The sequence below is a fragment of the Ochotona curzoniae genome, unplaced genomic scaffold (assembly GCF_017591425.1).
Source record: "Ochotona curzoniae isolate NIBS_2020 unplaced genomic scaffold, NIBS_Ocur_1.0 scaffold_4505, whole genome shotgun sequence".
Classification (NCBI taxonomy): domain Eukaryota; kingdom Metazoa; phylum Chordata; class Mammalia; order Lagomorpha; family Ochotonidae; genus Ochotona; species Ochotona curzoniae.
The window spans coordinates 52,262,022-52,277,670 of record NW_024467118.1 but is presented as its reverse complement, the minus strand read 5'-3'; the positions used below and the strand labels follow the sequence as shown (position 1 = coordinate 52,277,670).

The 15,649-nt window shown below is 36.6% G+C and overlaps 2 protein-coding genes across 4 annotated transcripts in view; one reads left to right on the top strand and one right to left on the bottom strand.

The window, feature by feature from the left end:
• VPS37A (VPS37A subunit of ESCRT-I) overlaps window positions 1-5,858 on the top strand; it is a 48,822-nt gene extending 42,964 nt beyond the window's left edge. For all 3 annotated transcript variants that reach the window (XM_040965787.1, XM_040965786.1, XM_040965788.1), the window contains 3 exons: window positions 1,763-1,906; window positions 3,185-3,265; window positions 5,338-5,858. In XM_040965787.1, coding sequence (XP_040821721.1) covers window positions 1,763-1,906; window positions 3,185-3,265 — 225 coding nt within the window. In that variant the 3' untranslated portion in view covers window positions 5,338-5,858. The remainder of the gene's footprint in view (window positions 1-1,762; window positions 1,907-3,184; window positions 3,266-5,337) is intronic.
• Window positions 5,859-9,418: 3,560 nt separating this feature from the next.
• MTMR7 (myotubularin related protein 7) overlaps window positions 9,419-15,649 on the bottom strand; it is a 104,812-nt gene continuing 98,581 nt past the window's right edge. Inside the window, exons 11-14 of the mRNA XM_040965899.1 lie at window positions 14,573-14,773; window positions 13,318-13,458; window positions 11,910-12,036; window positions 9,419-10,028 (exon numbers count right to left, since the gene is read on the bottom strand). Of these exons, the coding sequence (XP_040821833.1) occupies window positions 9,654-10,028; window positions 11,910-12,036; window positions 13,318-13,458; window positions 14,573-14,773 (844 nt within the window). The 3' untranslated portion in view covers window positions 9,419-9,653. The remainder of the gene's footprint in view (window positions 10,029-11,909; window positions 12,037-13,317; window positions 13,459-14,572; window positions 14,774-15,649) is intronic.

The following is a 15,649-nucleotide window of genomic DNA, read 5'->3' as shown; positions in this document are numbered from 1 at the left end:
AAACTTGTGTGTGTATATATTTATAAAGTAAAAACAATTCCATTACTACTACTTCTAAACTTCTAGCAATAAAAATCAAAAGTGTAAGACCAAACATTTATGCCAATGGTCTTTCAAGAGCAAAGGACAAACAATACCATCACAGAAGAAATTTAAATATCTAGTAAGGATTGTTCAACAGTTGCTGTGATATCTGAACATCTTGGTGAGAACTAGTTGAATTCTTGACATTTAACAATTTTTAGACACCACCTTGACTCCTCTGTAGACGTGTTCCTCCTGGGCCTCTAGGGATGCTAAATCTTGTGCACTCTGGTGTAGTCCACTTTGGTAGCTCACACCGCTCCAGTAAGAGCATGAACCTGTGCTGCTCAGAAACACTGCAAAGTACACCAAACATCACTATAATTTTTGTTTAAAGTAAAACAAAAACAGCCATGTGACTCACATTATTAAATATGCCTAATTTTGACATGGATAAGAAAATGGTGCATTTCCATACATTACAGTATGTGAAAAACCAGTGAGGTACCATCCATTAACCATAAAGTCTATTATTAAAAATAGTTTGTTCATATTCATATATTTAAGTCTTTAGCCCCCTTTGAATAAGTTGCTATGCATAAGGAAAGGTAAGGATCCAACCTCATTGTTTTGCATGTAGAGATTGTTTTTCCAGTGTGGATTGTTAAAGAGACTGGCTGAACTTGACACTTCTGTTGAAAAAGGATTTGCCCATATATGGACAGGAATTTATTTCTGGGCTCCTTATTTTGTTCTTCTGCATATTTGCCAGAACTGCACTATCGTGATTATTGTGGCTTTGTACCAAGTTTTGAAATCAGGAAATATGAATTGTTGAATTTGTTCTTTTTCACAATTGTTCTGGCTGTTCAGGGTCTCTTGAAAGCTCTACTACATTTTAGAAAGTTTTTGTATTTAGATTTTGAATTGCATTTAATATAGATTACTTAGTATTGTCGTTTTCAGAAAAATGTGTATTTATTTATTTATTTATAAAGCCATAGTTAACACAGAAACAAGAGATCTTCTGTCTACCAGTGTACTCCCCATGAGGTCGCAGTGAGCAGCACTGGCCAGGCCCAAGCCAGGAGCTTCATCCAGGTCTTCCCTGTGTGTGACAGGGCCCAAGCACTTGAACAATCCTCTGGTTCTTTTCCCAGGCCATTAGCAGGAAGATGGTTCCTAATTGGAGTAGCCAGGACATGAATGCCAGCATGAGAAGAAGCTGCTTTTCCAAAACACACACCACAGCACTGGCCCTAGTATTTTCATCTTAACAATATTTAATCTTCCAACCTGTCAACAGATGCTTTTCCATTTACTTACTTGCTTAAATTTAATGCTGTCACTTTTGTCATATTCTGGTCATTAGAAATCAGTGCACAGTCAAGGAAGGTGTTTCCCCAAGGACAACAGTGCCAAGTTGGGAATCTTGAGAGGGTCATACTAGTGGTGCCTACCCTCTTCCCAGGAAAGGGCAATTATTTTTCTCAGCTTCTTTTAATATTTCAGCCACAGGAATGTTTTCTTTTGTGTTAGGCACCTGCCTCTTGGTATCCAAAGGTTGCGGTATGGGTAGGTATTAAGAGGTGGATTTCCTCACAAAAGGTACTCTGTAGGGCATAAAGTGAATTGCTTTTTGTTACCTCAAATTATTTGTTTGCTTTCAAGTAACGTTTTTGAGCATAATAAACTAATGTAGTGCTTATTAATATAGTACTGGATTTTTCTTTTTTAGAGTTGTAGTGCAAGTGCCCTACAAGCAAGGTTGAAAGTAGCTGCACATGAAGCTGAAGAAGAATCTGATAATATTGCTGAAGATTTCTTGGAAGGAAAAACTGAAATAGATGATTTTCTCAGTAGCTTCATGGAAAAAAGAACAGTATGTAATACTTTTCAGTTCAGGAAAGTGACCGTGTAATACTGAATTATGTCTGCTTATACGTAAACTATAGCATCTTATTGAACAACAATTTCAGAGCAATGAGGAATGTGAAGTGCCTCTGTTGAGCTTGATAGCAACATCCTACTGTCACTTTAAATCTGCTTGTTCTGAGAACACAAGTAAATCAAATCATAGTTCTGGTTCAGAAGCTTAGTATCTGAATCATTCTTTAATAAAGCTGGAAATCAGCTGAAGTCTGGTAATAATAGCTGTAATCGTCTCCTTAGTAGCCTATTTTAGGAGTTGCTTAAAAAGATCACAATTTAAAGATTAAAAACAAATTTTTAAAATATTAACAGCTTTGAAAAGTTTGATTTTCCCATTTTAACTACAGAAAATCACCCTCTCCCCCAAAAAAGTGTCCTTAGCTATTTAATAGAACTCCCATTGCATTAAAGATATACTTAGATTCTTTGGAAGATAAAATTTTAAAAGTAATGTTTTGTTTCTATACCTTATGTGTTAGCTGGGTAAGGCAGGTAGAGCAGATTTTGTTGCCTTCACTTAAAGTGTTTCTTTAAGGCAGAGTAATGAGAGGGAGAAACGGAGAAAAAGATTGTTCATCTGCTGGTTCACTCCGCAATTGCCTGCAGTGGCCAGGCAGAAGCCAGCAGACTAGAACCCTGTCTGGATCTCTCACGTGGGTTACTGAAGCCCAAGACCTTGTGTTACCCTCTCCTGTCTTCCAGAGGCATTAGCAGGGAGCCGCATCGCAGGAGGAGCAGCCAGGATAAGAACTAGCACTGAGCAGGAATGCCAGCAGGGCAGGCAGTGACTTAACCTGATTCAACACAGCATACGCCCTTGTCCTAATTCTTCATGAGAGTTCAGGGATGCTAATGACTTGTTTTAGCATTAGTAAAGGCATTCATGTCTAATCCATTATTGGATACTATGTAATTGTGCTTTTAAGATTTTATTTGCTCATCTTGCTGGTTAGCAGTAGGATTTATTTTCATTTTTTTAAAAGTAAAAGTATTTGAGATTATATAATCAGAACTGATAGGAAGGATTAGAATTTGTTTTATATTCTGGAAGTTTACAAGCAAAGGCTGTCTTTCAAATGGAAATTTTTCCCTTAATTCTTAAATTCAGAAGTGGTGTTAGCTACCTTGAACATCAACAGATTGAAGATTCTTAGAATTCTAATCATGTAGAACATAGTAAGTACATCACTGCAGAAGTAATTGGTATTTTAAACAATTTATTTTCTAGATTTGCCACTGTAGAAGAGCCAAAGAAGAGAAACTTCAACAGGCGATAGCAATGCACAGCAAATTTCATGCTCCTCTATAGGTAAATTTGTATTTCAGGTTTGAATCCCAAGGCTTTTAGTCGGTTATTGTACTCTTTAACACATAGGATGCTTTGTACTATACATTTTACATATTATATTAATAATCATAAAATCAGTAGAAATTTTTGGGGTTTTTTTCTTAGTAGCATACTGATTTAATGTGTTGTTTTGAAGACTTACTCAGGGCCCAGCACGATGGCTCAGTGGCTAAGTCCTCACCTTGCACGCACCAGTTTCCTATAGGGGTGCTGGTTCATGTCCTGGCAGCTCCACTTCCCATCCAGCTCCCTGCTTGTGGCCTGGGAAAGCAGTCAAGGACAACCCAAAACCTTGGGACCCTGTATCCACATGGGAGACCCGAAAGAGGCTCCTGGCTCTTGATCAGTTGAGTTCCTGCCATTACGGCCACTTGGGTAGTGAAACCGTGGACTAAGATTTTTCTGTCTCTCTTCTCTGTAAATCTGCCTTTCCAATAACTAAATCCTAAGATTTATTTATTCATTTTAAGGGCAGAATTGCAGACAGAGTGATATTCTCCTCCTGCTGGTCTCTCCCTAAGTAGCTGTGATGGCAGAGGCAGGAACCTGCAGCTTCATCCAGGTCTTCTGTGTGGGTGACAGGGCTTCTGCTACCTTCCCAGCCATAATGGGCATGGAGCTGCACTGATATTCAGTGGCCCTGACTCAAGCCCAATGCTCACGGGTTGTCACAGGCAGGGGCTTAGCTGCACTGTTCCACAATACCAGCTTCTTAAGGAACTATTAGATATTGAAAAAAAAAAACATTTATGTAGATGCGCAAATTTGTTCTCTCAAAGGGCATGCACAATTGGCTTATTTCTCAATAATTGCACTCATCATTTCTTCCAGTAAAGAGAATTTCCAGTTTGTGTCTCTATCTTACACTAGGATATTCCAATAAATTTCCTGCCAATATCCCTGACCTTGGAATGGGTTTCTCTTCTACAAGCACTGACATAATCCTCTTTCTAAAACATCTGCTTCCATGATAGAATTTTTATGCCTCAGAGCCTGTGATAATCCCTTAACAATGACAGTGTCAATGCCAAATGTCTCTCTGGCTTTGAAATCTTTATAATTTGGCACACATCAAATTTAATTTTCCATTTTCCCCTTATGTCTTCTGCATCCTATTTTTTTTTACCTTCTTTAAAAGGTTCATTTGTTTATTTCATTGGCAGAAAGCTTTTTATACTAGTTCAGTCCCCAAACACCTGCAACAATGAGGCAAGGTACAGCTGAAGCTAGAAGCCAGAGTTCAGGGCTCCCACAGGGATGGCAGGGACCCAAGTACATGAGGTATCATTCGCTTCTGCCTAGAATTTGGAGCAGAGCCAGGACGCTAACTGTAGCATCCTAACTGCTAGTTTACTTGTCCATCCCTAGCGACACATTATAGAATCAAAATGAAGGAAAGTACAGCTTAATTACCTGAGAGTCAGCATACTAGAAGTTACTCAGTAACAAAAGCAGCTCTTCTTTCTGAAGTTGCCTGTTTCTCATTTCTGCCATCTCTGTTCCCATTTGTACCCTATCAATCTCCCTTCACCTGTTGCTGCCCACAATCCTGATTGTATCACCTGAGAATTGAACTGGTCAGTAGAGACCGAAGGGTTAAGACTGGCTCAGCTATGGATGAACTTGCCATTCTGGCCCAGTCAGCAGACTTGAAGTGGCAGACTTCTTTGAGAATGGAACATGGAGTCTCTAAAAGAGAATAACTATCAGAAAAGGAGTTGACAGGCATCCTCTCCAGCTCATCTTCATCTGCCCCTTGTGCTTAAAACAATTCACTGTTGGCACCAATGTTATTATGTCTTGTTTTCCAAATCACAAACTGTTTTGAGGTTAGGGGCTGCTTTTTAATAGATTTGCATTCCCTAAAGCTTGAAAAATAAGTGAACATTGAGTAATTATTTATGTGAACTTGCTAGCATCTTTACCTCACCCCAGATCCCTCAAGCATCGTCTTAGAGATACCTCAATTGAAGGCAAATGCACAAATGAACATTTGTCACCTTAAATGAAATCTTTGATTCTTTTCTTTCCAGATTTTCCTGAAAACATGAACTGCCAAGACAGGAATGGAACACAATACTAAGCACATTGTTTTATATTTTGACTTGTAAATTGACATTTCATCAACAGTGGCTAAATCTACAGGTACACTGTAAGGATTGTATGCAGAACTGGGACTGATTTTGTACAGATTAGAATCATTGCTATGATTTATTTTGAGAAAATTTCTGCACTATTTGCACTAAAATATTTATTGTTGTTAAATTCTATTTAAGTTCTATTGCTATTTCTCTTACTGATTAAATGCCTATGCATATAATTTTAGCTAGTTTTGTTTGTAGTTTTAACTTGAAGCTGCCCCATTTTTTTTTCCTCTTAATTTTTTGAAAAACTATTTTAACTGTACAGAGATCCTTATTTTTCATCTTTCTTTCTGATAAAAACAAACTGCTTTTAAGAATTTAATCATAGTGTCAGGAAACATGAAATATGTCAGTGTACCATTTCAAGAAGGTCACTTTTAATATTTACAATAAATCAGAAGAATAAACTAGCTTATATTTTGGTTTATTTCTAAAACTAAAGATGGATTTAAGAAGCAGTACAGGTAAATTTTTTGCCTATGAGAAAAAAACTGCCTTTAATACACACTAGTCCAACACAAACTTATATGCTAAGTTCCTAATTGAGAAAAATTAAAAATCTTTATTAATAAAGTCTAGACACAAAAAGTCCAGTGATTTTTTTTTTCCTGACCCTTATCTGTGAGTTGGGTTTTCCTAAAAATAAATAAAAGCGACATCACAATAAGTAAAATAATTTAATTGTTAGGCACCCCTGATATTTAGTAAGTTTAATTGAATTTTCTCTTTAACTGTTTTGAGTTCAGTAGTTTTCTTCCCTAGCATGTTACACAAGGATGACATTTCAGGAATAGCCCTAAAAACTCACAAAGGAGAAAATCTTGAACTATATTACGTTTCTAAGGCTTACTAACATAGTGTTTAAATCACAGGATGACCCCATGGATATCTTTCTTTAAATATCAGCAAATGATATATATTTTTTCTTTATTCTGTACTACTTACATATGCCTTTGACAATGTAGTTTTTAGGAAAAACAAAATTGATTTCTTAGATTGAAAATCATTTCTCTGTACTTAGTTTTGTTTACACAAGGCAAGTATTCACATGGACCATGAAGATAAAATATTGGAATGGAAAATACCTGATATTAATTGCTTTGCTTTCTTGGACTGCGTAAGGGCCTCCTGTTTAGTGTTCAGAAGGTAACAGTTATTATTCCTGACTGTGGATAACTAAGGTGAAAGTTTTGGGTAAGCACTGACAGAGCTTCATTTTCCCAGTTTGCACTGTCAGTGAAAATAAGATAGCCCCCAGGCATTGCATGCAGATGAATTTCTCAGTGACCAAGGATATCCTACTACAAGAGACCAGCTGATCACAGCCTTCTAACACAGCATTAATCCTTTTGATTTCCTAATTTTATGAAATACCTATTAAAAAATATTGTAGCAGGTATAGAGAGACAAATAAAACATGGTCAAGGTGCTTAGCCATCTTCCCTTGTCCCACTGAAAAATCATTTTCTTACAGAGTATATGTTTTGTACGTAATCATATGAGTAATTCATCTCAATGCTTTTTTACTCCTTAAACTGGGACTTTCCACTTGATTTTTATATTTAACAGTTTAGTTTTTCCTTCAAAATTAAATAATTATCTATATTTACGTTGTCAGAGATTAAGTTCTACCTTCTTTAACAAATAGACCACATATAGGTTATGACTATCACCAAAGTATATGTGAATTTAACTTCTGAGTACTGCTTTTTGTAATTTTACAGCTGTGTATATATTTTTTTATTGGCCAAAAGCAGTGCTGCCAGAAGAAATGCAATCCAAGGAAATATCTTACTCTAATGTACAGGAATAGTGGAATACTGAATAGAAATCTGAATCCTAGCAATAGGAGTTAGCAGACTGTAAAAGGCAGGGTTTTGTTATGGGTATATTAAAAACTAGTCTTAAAACAGAAGAGAGCTCTAACTCAGATATTTGAAAGTAATTTCTAGGAATAAGTTGAGTCCAGAGAATTTATATCAGGATGGAAGGTACTGACACATACATTTGATCATAATACAATGAAAAAATTATTCCTCTAAAAATGATCCTGAACCATTTAAAGATTGTAAGACTTCTCTCTATATTATGCAATGTTTTGCCAGATAATTATCAAAACTCTTACTACTTCACACAAAACTTACTTACACATCAATAACTAATAAAATACCAGAGCTCTAAATATTAGTAGTTGGGAACTAATGCTTCCTTGAGATAACTTTATACTGATTTATTCCTCATCCTTTATAGCAGTGCCCTAACAATTACTTTGACTGATATTTGATTTAAAATGAAAATGTAGTTTTAGAGATTTTAGTCTTGTTGAAGCAACCATGTTCCTTCCAAGGCTTTGTGAATGCACAATGAAGTTTCACTAAGCAATAAATGTGAAACTTTCATATATGTATCAGTGTGAGATTAAGTACAATAAATTATAAAGTGTAAGTGAACTAAAAATTTGTGGCTCTTATGAAAGATGTCACATTAAAAATTTTTTAAATCAGATATGTTTTTCAAAATGAATGCATAATGTTATTTGGCATATACTGTTGTCATTTTAAAGTCTGTATTATATTTATAGACTTTTACTGCCAAGTGGGAGAAATTAAAGTTGTATCCTCAATATTGCTCATGACTAGAAAGTTGGTATGAAGTGAGTTGCATTATAAAAATAGGATTGCTGCTAGATACTATATGAATTACTTATTATTAGCAAGGCATTCCCTGTTACCTTTAGTATACTGCAGAAGCAAACATTCCTTGCACTTAATTTGGTAACTGCTCAGCAGAAAACACTGCAATTTTATATTCTAAAAGAGTCAGAGCTTAATTCTAAAGTTACTGTTTTTAACCAGAAACAATACAGTTACAATGTATTACTTACTTAAATTATTATACTGCCTCCAAATTATATTAGCAATTTCAGCACTGCCACCTTTTTTTTTATCTTTCTTACCTTGTTGTTTCAGCAAAACTGAATGTGTTCACCTATTAAAAAGTTCACATATTTAAAATACTGAATTATAAAGTTTAAACTGCTCCCTTTATATTCTAGAATGTATTAGTATTAATAAAAACAGTGCTATTACTTATTTTTTTCTAATCATGGCAATTTTTCTCACTAGATTTCCTAAGATCAAGATTTTAGGTCAATTAATAATAAAAGCCCATCTTCTGTCATAAGGAATTATTCTGCTTCAAATGTGCACGTGAAAAACCTCTTACAAAAATTAACTTTCAGTAATCAGAAGTCCGCACACCCATCATGTGTTGCTAATGTTAACTGAAGCGTATTAAGCAGCTGCATGAAGCCTAAAATGGCATATGACAAGCTCATTTCCCTCCCTTAAATAGACATGGCAGCCACATTCTCTGGTTCCTTGTGGGTGTTTTACCCTGCTGACTTCAGTGTCAGACTTCAGCATCAGATTGGTAGTTGGCTCACACTGTCTTGATAAGTTGGTCTCTGGAACAGCAATAAAAAATTGTTATTAAGAAAGCTAACATCTGACTTCACACTCAGAAAATGAATGTTGCTTTATTAGGTATTAGACCCAAGTTAGAGAAAGCATAAGGTGTAAGTTTAGCATTTTTAAAATGAGAAACGCAAGATTCCAGAGAAAGGAAACAGAACAGTAACAATTCAAAATATATTATCTAAGGGAAAAGTGATTGTTACACCTGAAAGATAAGCTTAAGCAACTATAAAGTTCCTAAACCTCTCTACGGATACAGTTGTTTCCTAGGAAAGACACAATCCAACAACGTGCCCTGTGTTTAGAAGCAGTGGTGACAGAGAAAGAAAATAGCAGATGTTTTGGGAAATACAAAATATGCATTTGGAAGTGAAATAAGATTTAAGATGGCAAAAGATATGGGAGAGAGGTGCTGGGACTGTCTTGAAGATGCGTGCTATGACAGGGGAAGTTTATACTGGTAACTTCGGGTGACAATAGAAGTAAGGAATTTTCTCTGTAATGAATACAAGTTTCATGGTTTAGGATGAGTTTTGAAATGGTTAATGATTTTCCTTATATTTGATAAAAGAAATGGTTACTTTCTTTTAAGAAACTTAAGTGTTTCCCTTTTTATAACTGCATTTTATAATTCTTGAGACACAGCATTTCTTGAGTTATTTGTATCATGAATTGCACTGTTCCCTTGCTTTTGGAAGTGTGTCGTATGTGTCCTTTGTTTTGTAAGTCCTAAGGGGAAACTCGGGCGGTGAGAAACACCGCTTCATCAGAATCCCGATCCTTGCCGCTGTCCTCACTGGGCGCATGCTCACCACCGCTCGGAGACCGACAGCTCAAGTCCTCGACCCCGGACTCCTGGTCACTGTTGGCTGACAGATCTGGATCTGAGCTTTTCAAGTTGTCTTGGGTTAGGATCAGGGCCGAGTCTTCATCACCTTGTGAAGGGCTCCTGGATGGAAAAGACTTCATGTTCCCACTGTAGTCCTGGGGAGTGTTGGCTGTGCTGTTGTCTGAGGTAGAAAACCCTGAGTGTTTGCTGGGTTCACTTGGCTTACTCTTCACCTTAGTGTGATTTAACTGGACTTTCTGAATTTTCTTCAACCTCTGAAAAAAATGAACCATTTCAGTGGAAAGTCTAAATTTACATATTTACATACATATTTAGGGGTAGCACGAGATTTAGCTGGATGGGGATTCAAACTTTAAAACGTTGGACAAAATACTGCTAAGATTGTTTTCTTCACCTCTAGTGTAAGGATTATAATGGCTATTTTAACATAAGTTTTCTATAAATGTAAATAATATAACACAGGTAACACCTGGGAATCAGTTGTCATTTCTTTTTGATGCTTGTACAAGTTTACATAATGGTTTTTGAAAATACAGGAATCAAGCATTTACTTGTTTCCTGAGATACAATTTGCCATAAACTGCACCCTTTAAAGGTTATATTCACAAGGCTATACAATCATTGACAACACTTATCACCCTTCCACCACCATCAAAAAGAGAAATATTCCTTAGTAGTTATTCCACATTTTCCCCTCACAGCCCTTGAAAACTACTAATTAAGTTTTTCTCTCTGGATTTACCTAACCTGGCTATTTTCTATCAGTGGATTAAATAACAGTTAAGTGACCTGTTGTGTTTGGTTTCTTGGCTGATAATCTTCAAGATCCATTCATATCTCAGCATGTGTCACTAGTACATTGCTTTTAAGTATATAAGTGGGCTTTGAAAAATGCCCAAAGATAAAGTTCCTGCTACAATCCCAGAATTTTTAAAACCTGTGGCTCATTTTGGTTCTCTGCATATGTGTTTTAATTTTAGTTCTCAGTCCTGGGGATAATTCACAATCATTTATGGTGCTGTAAAGATTGCCCAACAGACTCTAGGCTTCAGGCCCGGAAGCAGCAGGAGTTCTTGTGAGGTCACAATTGTGTTTCACTCTGTTAAAACGCACTCCAGTAATCTACATCAGGATGTAAGGCAGAGTGCCACACACGTAACACACGTACAGAGATGCTTTGGCCTCAGCAGACTTCTGTCCGAGTAACATTTATGTTGGGTCATAAAAGTTCTCAAAGTCAGCCACCTGAGTTTGCAACTTATGAACTTTCACAATACTTACTTTATATAAGAAATAGTCTGGATTTTCTAGAATATCATGGGGAAAAGCAGAGAAGTCAGCCTTACTAGTTTCCGTTAAATGACCACCTCTACTTGAAACCTTGTACCACAAGGAATCATTTTCCCCAGGCCATCATTGTCAATGCTGACTAGCACATGACCATCTACTGGGAGTAGACTTCAGTATCTGAGATTTTGCCAATCTATTCACTAGTATGAAAGTTGGAAACTGGAAGTTCTCCAAACACTGAGCGTCAATTCAGAAGTCAAGTTCCAGACAACAGGAACTGATTGTGGGTATGGAGACCACACTTAAAATGGTGTAGAAATAAAGCTATCCAAATAGGAAAAAGCATTTAAAGATGCAAGCTTTCTGGTTAGTTACAGGAAGTGACAGCAAGTAAGATATGAACTTTCTATAGTCAGCTTTAGTGTTATCAGTATAGTACCCTTACCTAATTCTTACACATGTAGAAATGAATTTTTATAAATGCAGGTACCTGATTTTATTCATTTTCACTTTCCTCCTAATACTTGTTCCAAAAAAGCATTTCTTTACTTTTACACAACCGTAAGAACACAAATTTGATACATATTAGGAACAATTCAACTAGTTCAGTACATTATGAAAATGAGCCACAAAGCCAGTAAGCAAATGCATTCAGTGTGTAGATTTGGGCTTTGATCGCCTGATGCCTACCTGGTAGGGTTCTCTTTGGGGTTATCCTCCAGGCACACATATGAAAGGCTAGGTTGCTAACTTTCATGGACTGAGTCCTGAGAGACTGTGGAATAACGCTAGTCAAGAAATGAGCACAGGAAATGGACTGACAAGAGCAAGGAAATGTGTCTCACCTCTTCCAGGGCTTCAAGCTCTTCCTCCAGCTGCTGCGTCTCTTCCTTCACTGCCATAAGGTACTCTGTGACTGACTGTCGCGGCTGCATCCCCTTTTCAAAGCGGTTATACATTCCACTCCAGAACCTGGGAAGGGCAGGGCAGCAGAGCTTGGGACAGCACTGTGTCACAGTCAGGAAAGCACTTCCTCCCATCCCCTAAGGGATCTTAACCATCACAATCCCACAGTTTTCACAATAACCAAGTGCAACTTATAGGCCCAGAAAAGTCATTACATAAGGAAACAATTTCAAAGTGTTTTCTTTTTTTGGGTTACTGAACTACTTTGGGGAAGAGTAAGTTCATGAAGCGCCTGCCTACATGCCCCCTATAATGATAAATTAGAAGGCACATAAAATATTTTTCTAAAATAGATTAGCACTTTTTTGGATTACAAAAACAGTTCTTAGCTTTGGATTTTGATAATCAGTGATTGTACATTTACAATCTTTTAGCTACAGAGAGGACCTTACAAACTTGAAGTTTTTTTTAAGTGTTTTTACATGACCAGCACAAAGTAATATTTGCATTTGTAACAAATCTTTTAATCTTACACAATAAAGAATGCTGAAGTGTGGTGTCACACACATACATTTACATGGACTCCCGTCAGTGCCTACAACTGTGCTTTATCCTAACTAAAATATTTCCTGCTTGGCTGTTTATATTATAGTGTAGTTGATCATAGTGCGTTTCAACAGCTATTAAAACTTGTTTTACACAAATCAGGGAGGCACTTTTTTTTTTAGTATAATAGAATTTGCATTCTGCTATAAAATTCTGGGGAAAATCTAATTAAAATAATTAGGAACAAAAGTGTGTTGTATAAAATCTACAGGCAAGAAGAGCCACTGATGATGTTACAAGTGAGCTGGGAGGAGGAATATTTTTTCTCAGTTTATCATTTTTCCTTATACAAGCCTAGAGAAGAGCCAAAACATATTTAAATCTAGTATAAATTTATAGAACCTCTAGGACATCACTCTGTCCCCTCCATCCCAATATATACAATCTTAATTTATTTCTACCAGAATTGATTCAGCAGAGAGAAAATGGAAGCTGCATCAGGATTACTATCAAAGCTTATAATTTCACACTTCACTATGCGGCACTTGGTGCTTAGTTGGTTCATTCTTTCTATTCTTTATTTCTCTTTCTTCCTCTTTTAAGAAATAAAAAGAGCTTACATTTTTAAGATACGATTACATCAAGAGAATTCCACATGCACAGGGATGAAGGGGAGGAGACCCCAGCAAGATTACCAAATCAGATATTCCAACATCTTCCTCTGTGAGGTTTGTGCCCCAAAGGCCTTGATGTTCAGTGCATTTTATTTACTTCATACCAAGTTCCTAAAGGTTCACGTACTTGTACATGAAGTTGCATGGTGTTGTCGGGAGCTGGAGGGTTCCCTGGGTCTGACTGTGATCGGTTCTAAACAGTGGATTCAGGTAATCAGCCCGATTCTTCCACAAATGTGCCCATAAAGAGTATGTTCTTTCTTGAATTCTGTTACAAAGAAAAGAAGTCTAAATATACCTTTTTTGGTTCTTCTGAATAGTAGATAGGGTGTATTAAAGCTGGCGTGGCACTAATAATTGCTATCCAAATGCCATGTCTCCATTCTGTTTTCAGGGAAATTTACACTTTGTGGCGTCATGGCACAGTAGAACACTCTAGCAATCTCCATTATCTTTACTGGCCTTGTTTAGTTTCGGGGGCCTTTTTCCCCACAACAGTCATCAGACATTTGTTTTTTGCCAAGCATTTTCATAAATGCTTCATGTGTTTTCTCATTTAATCCTCAATTCCTATGAGATACATCCATCTTAGGGACAAGGAAACTGAAGAACAGGAAAATGAAGTTGCTTCCCAAAGTCCCAAAGCTAGTGAATGGATAACCCAGGACTTGACCTAAGCAGATACCATGGAGAATTGGCTAGTCCCATGCAACAAACTGTTAACGACCTAAGAAAACAGGTGAGCTTAAAGAATGCACTCAGCTACTTCTAAGTCATCTTCAGTGATCAGGATTTGCACTTAAATTTCCTTAGAAAAATAAATTAGCATCAACTAGAAAAAGTAATTTTCCTGCTGTTCAACTCAGTATAAAACTAATGGATTCTATCTCATTTCTAAAACTCAACCTGCATACACACATACTACATAAAATTTTGTTATATGGGAATTTGGCAATGTCTCATTTACACTGCCTGATTCAGTTTTTTACATTATAAGTTACTGTAAAACACACATGTTGTCTGATTTTACCCTTGGATAAAGAAATACAGTGTCAATCTGAACCAGTAAATTGAGTTTCAAATTTGCTTTCCCAGTCAGATTTGTAATTATTAATAATGTAAACTAGATTTTTAAGTGTAAAAATCACTTTCTCTGACACTGCAAAGTTTTTCTTGAAATATTAGTGTGCAATGTCTGCCTGCCTCTGTGTGTGTGTGTGTGAGCAGAGGGAAATTAAACCATTCATGAAATTATGTCAGGAAAAAGAAAAACTTTAATCTGTCATTATACGTAAGAAACTAAAAAGCTACAAATTATGAAAAGCCACCTGAAATCCTCAAACACTTAAGTTTAGATAGCAACTTAACAACAAAGTACTTACTGGAGTTCCTGTCTTTCCTTTTGGCTGTTACATAGGAAGTTTCCAAACTGGCAGGAGTAAACGTGATGTTGAATGTGAATCAAAAACCTCTCATTGAACTCAAAGGCACAGGGAAATTGTTCCATTAGCTGCCAGACACACTCAATGAACTGGTCAATGACTGGAGAGATTTCTTTAGGGTCACCATCTAGATTACCGTATCTATAAAGCAAAGACTAGAAATTTGAGAGACTCTTCCTATCCCCCACTCCCCAGCCTCTACCATTAAAGCTATAAACATAGAAACAATCATAAAAGCAAACTGTATAAATTCTGAATGAAGAAGCGGAACCACAAGTTTCAGAATTCAGATTTCAAGAGAACTGTGTTAAAAGCTCTAAATGCAGAACGAAATGTTCATGTTACAAACTATCAAAAAATTACAAATTAAAAAAAAAAAACTTTCCTTGGAAAAGGAATACTCTTCAAAGTGTAATCAGAACTTCTAAAATACCCCTTGTTTTATTAGTAACTAATGAGAGAAACGAAATTTCAAAGCAACTCTGGGGCTTTTTAGCTTTGCTTAGGGGATTAAATTTTTAATTTTTTCTTTATTTGAAAGGCAATGACAGAAAGCGAGAGATGGATCTTTCCCTTTGCTGGTTCACTGCTGGATGGGCAAATTCAATGCACATCGCCCATGTCAGTCAGTGGCAGGGACCCAACTCCTTGATGTACCAGCTGCTGCCTCCCAGGGCACATATTAGCAGGAAGCTGGAACTGGAAGTGGGGCCAGGAGTAGAACTTGGGTCCCCCTGTGGGATACAGGTATCCCAAACAGCACAGTAACCACTGCACCAAATAGCTGCCCCCTTTGCATTCGCATTTTTTTCTTTTTAAGTAAGTGATAAACAAGGGAGAAAGTATGAAAACCTAGTGCTTTTCCAATTTCTAGTGATGTTCCTATTTCTAGTGCAGCAGTAAAACTGGTCAGGTAATTCTCACATGACCAGAGATTCCACATGTACTTTGAAATTAATCCTGTCTTAGTTTTTAAAAGAATTCATCAGAACCCTTTCTCACATTTGCGCTGGTTTT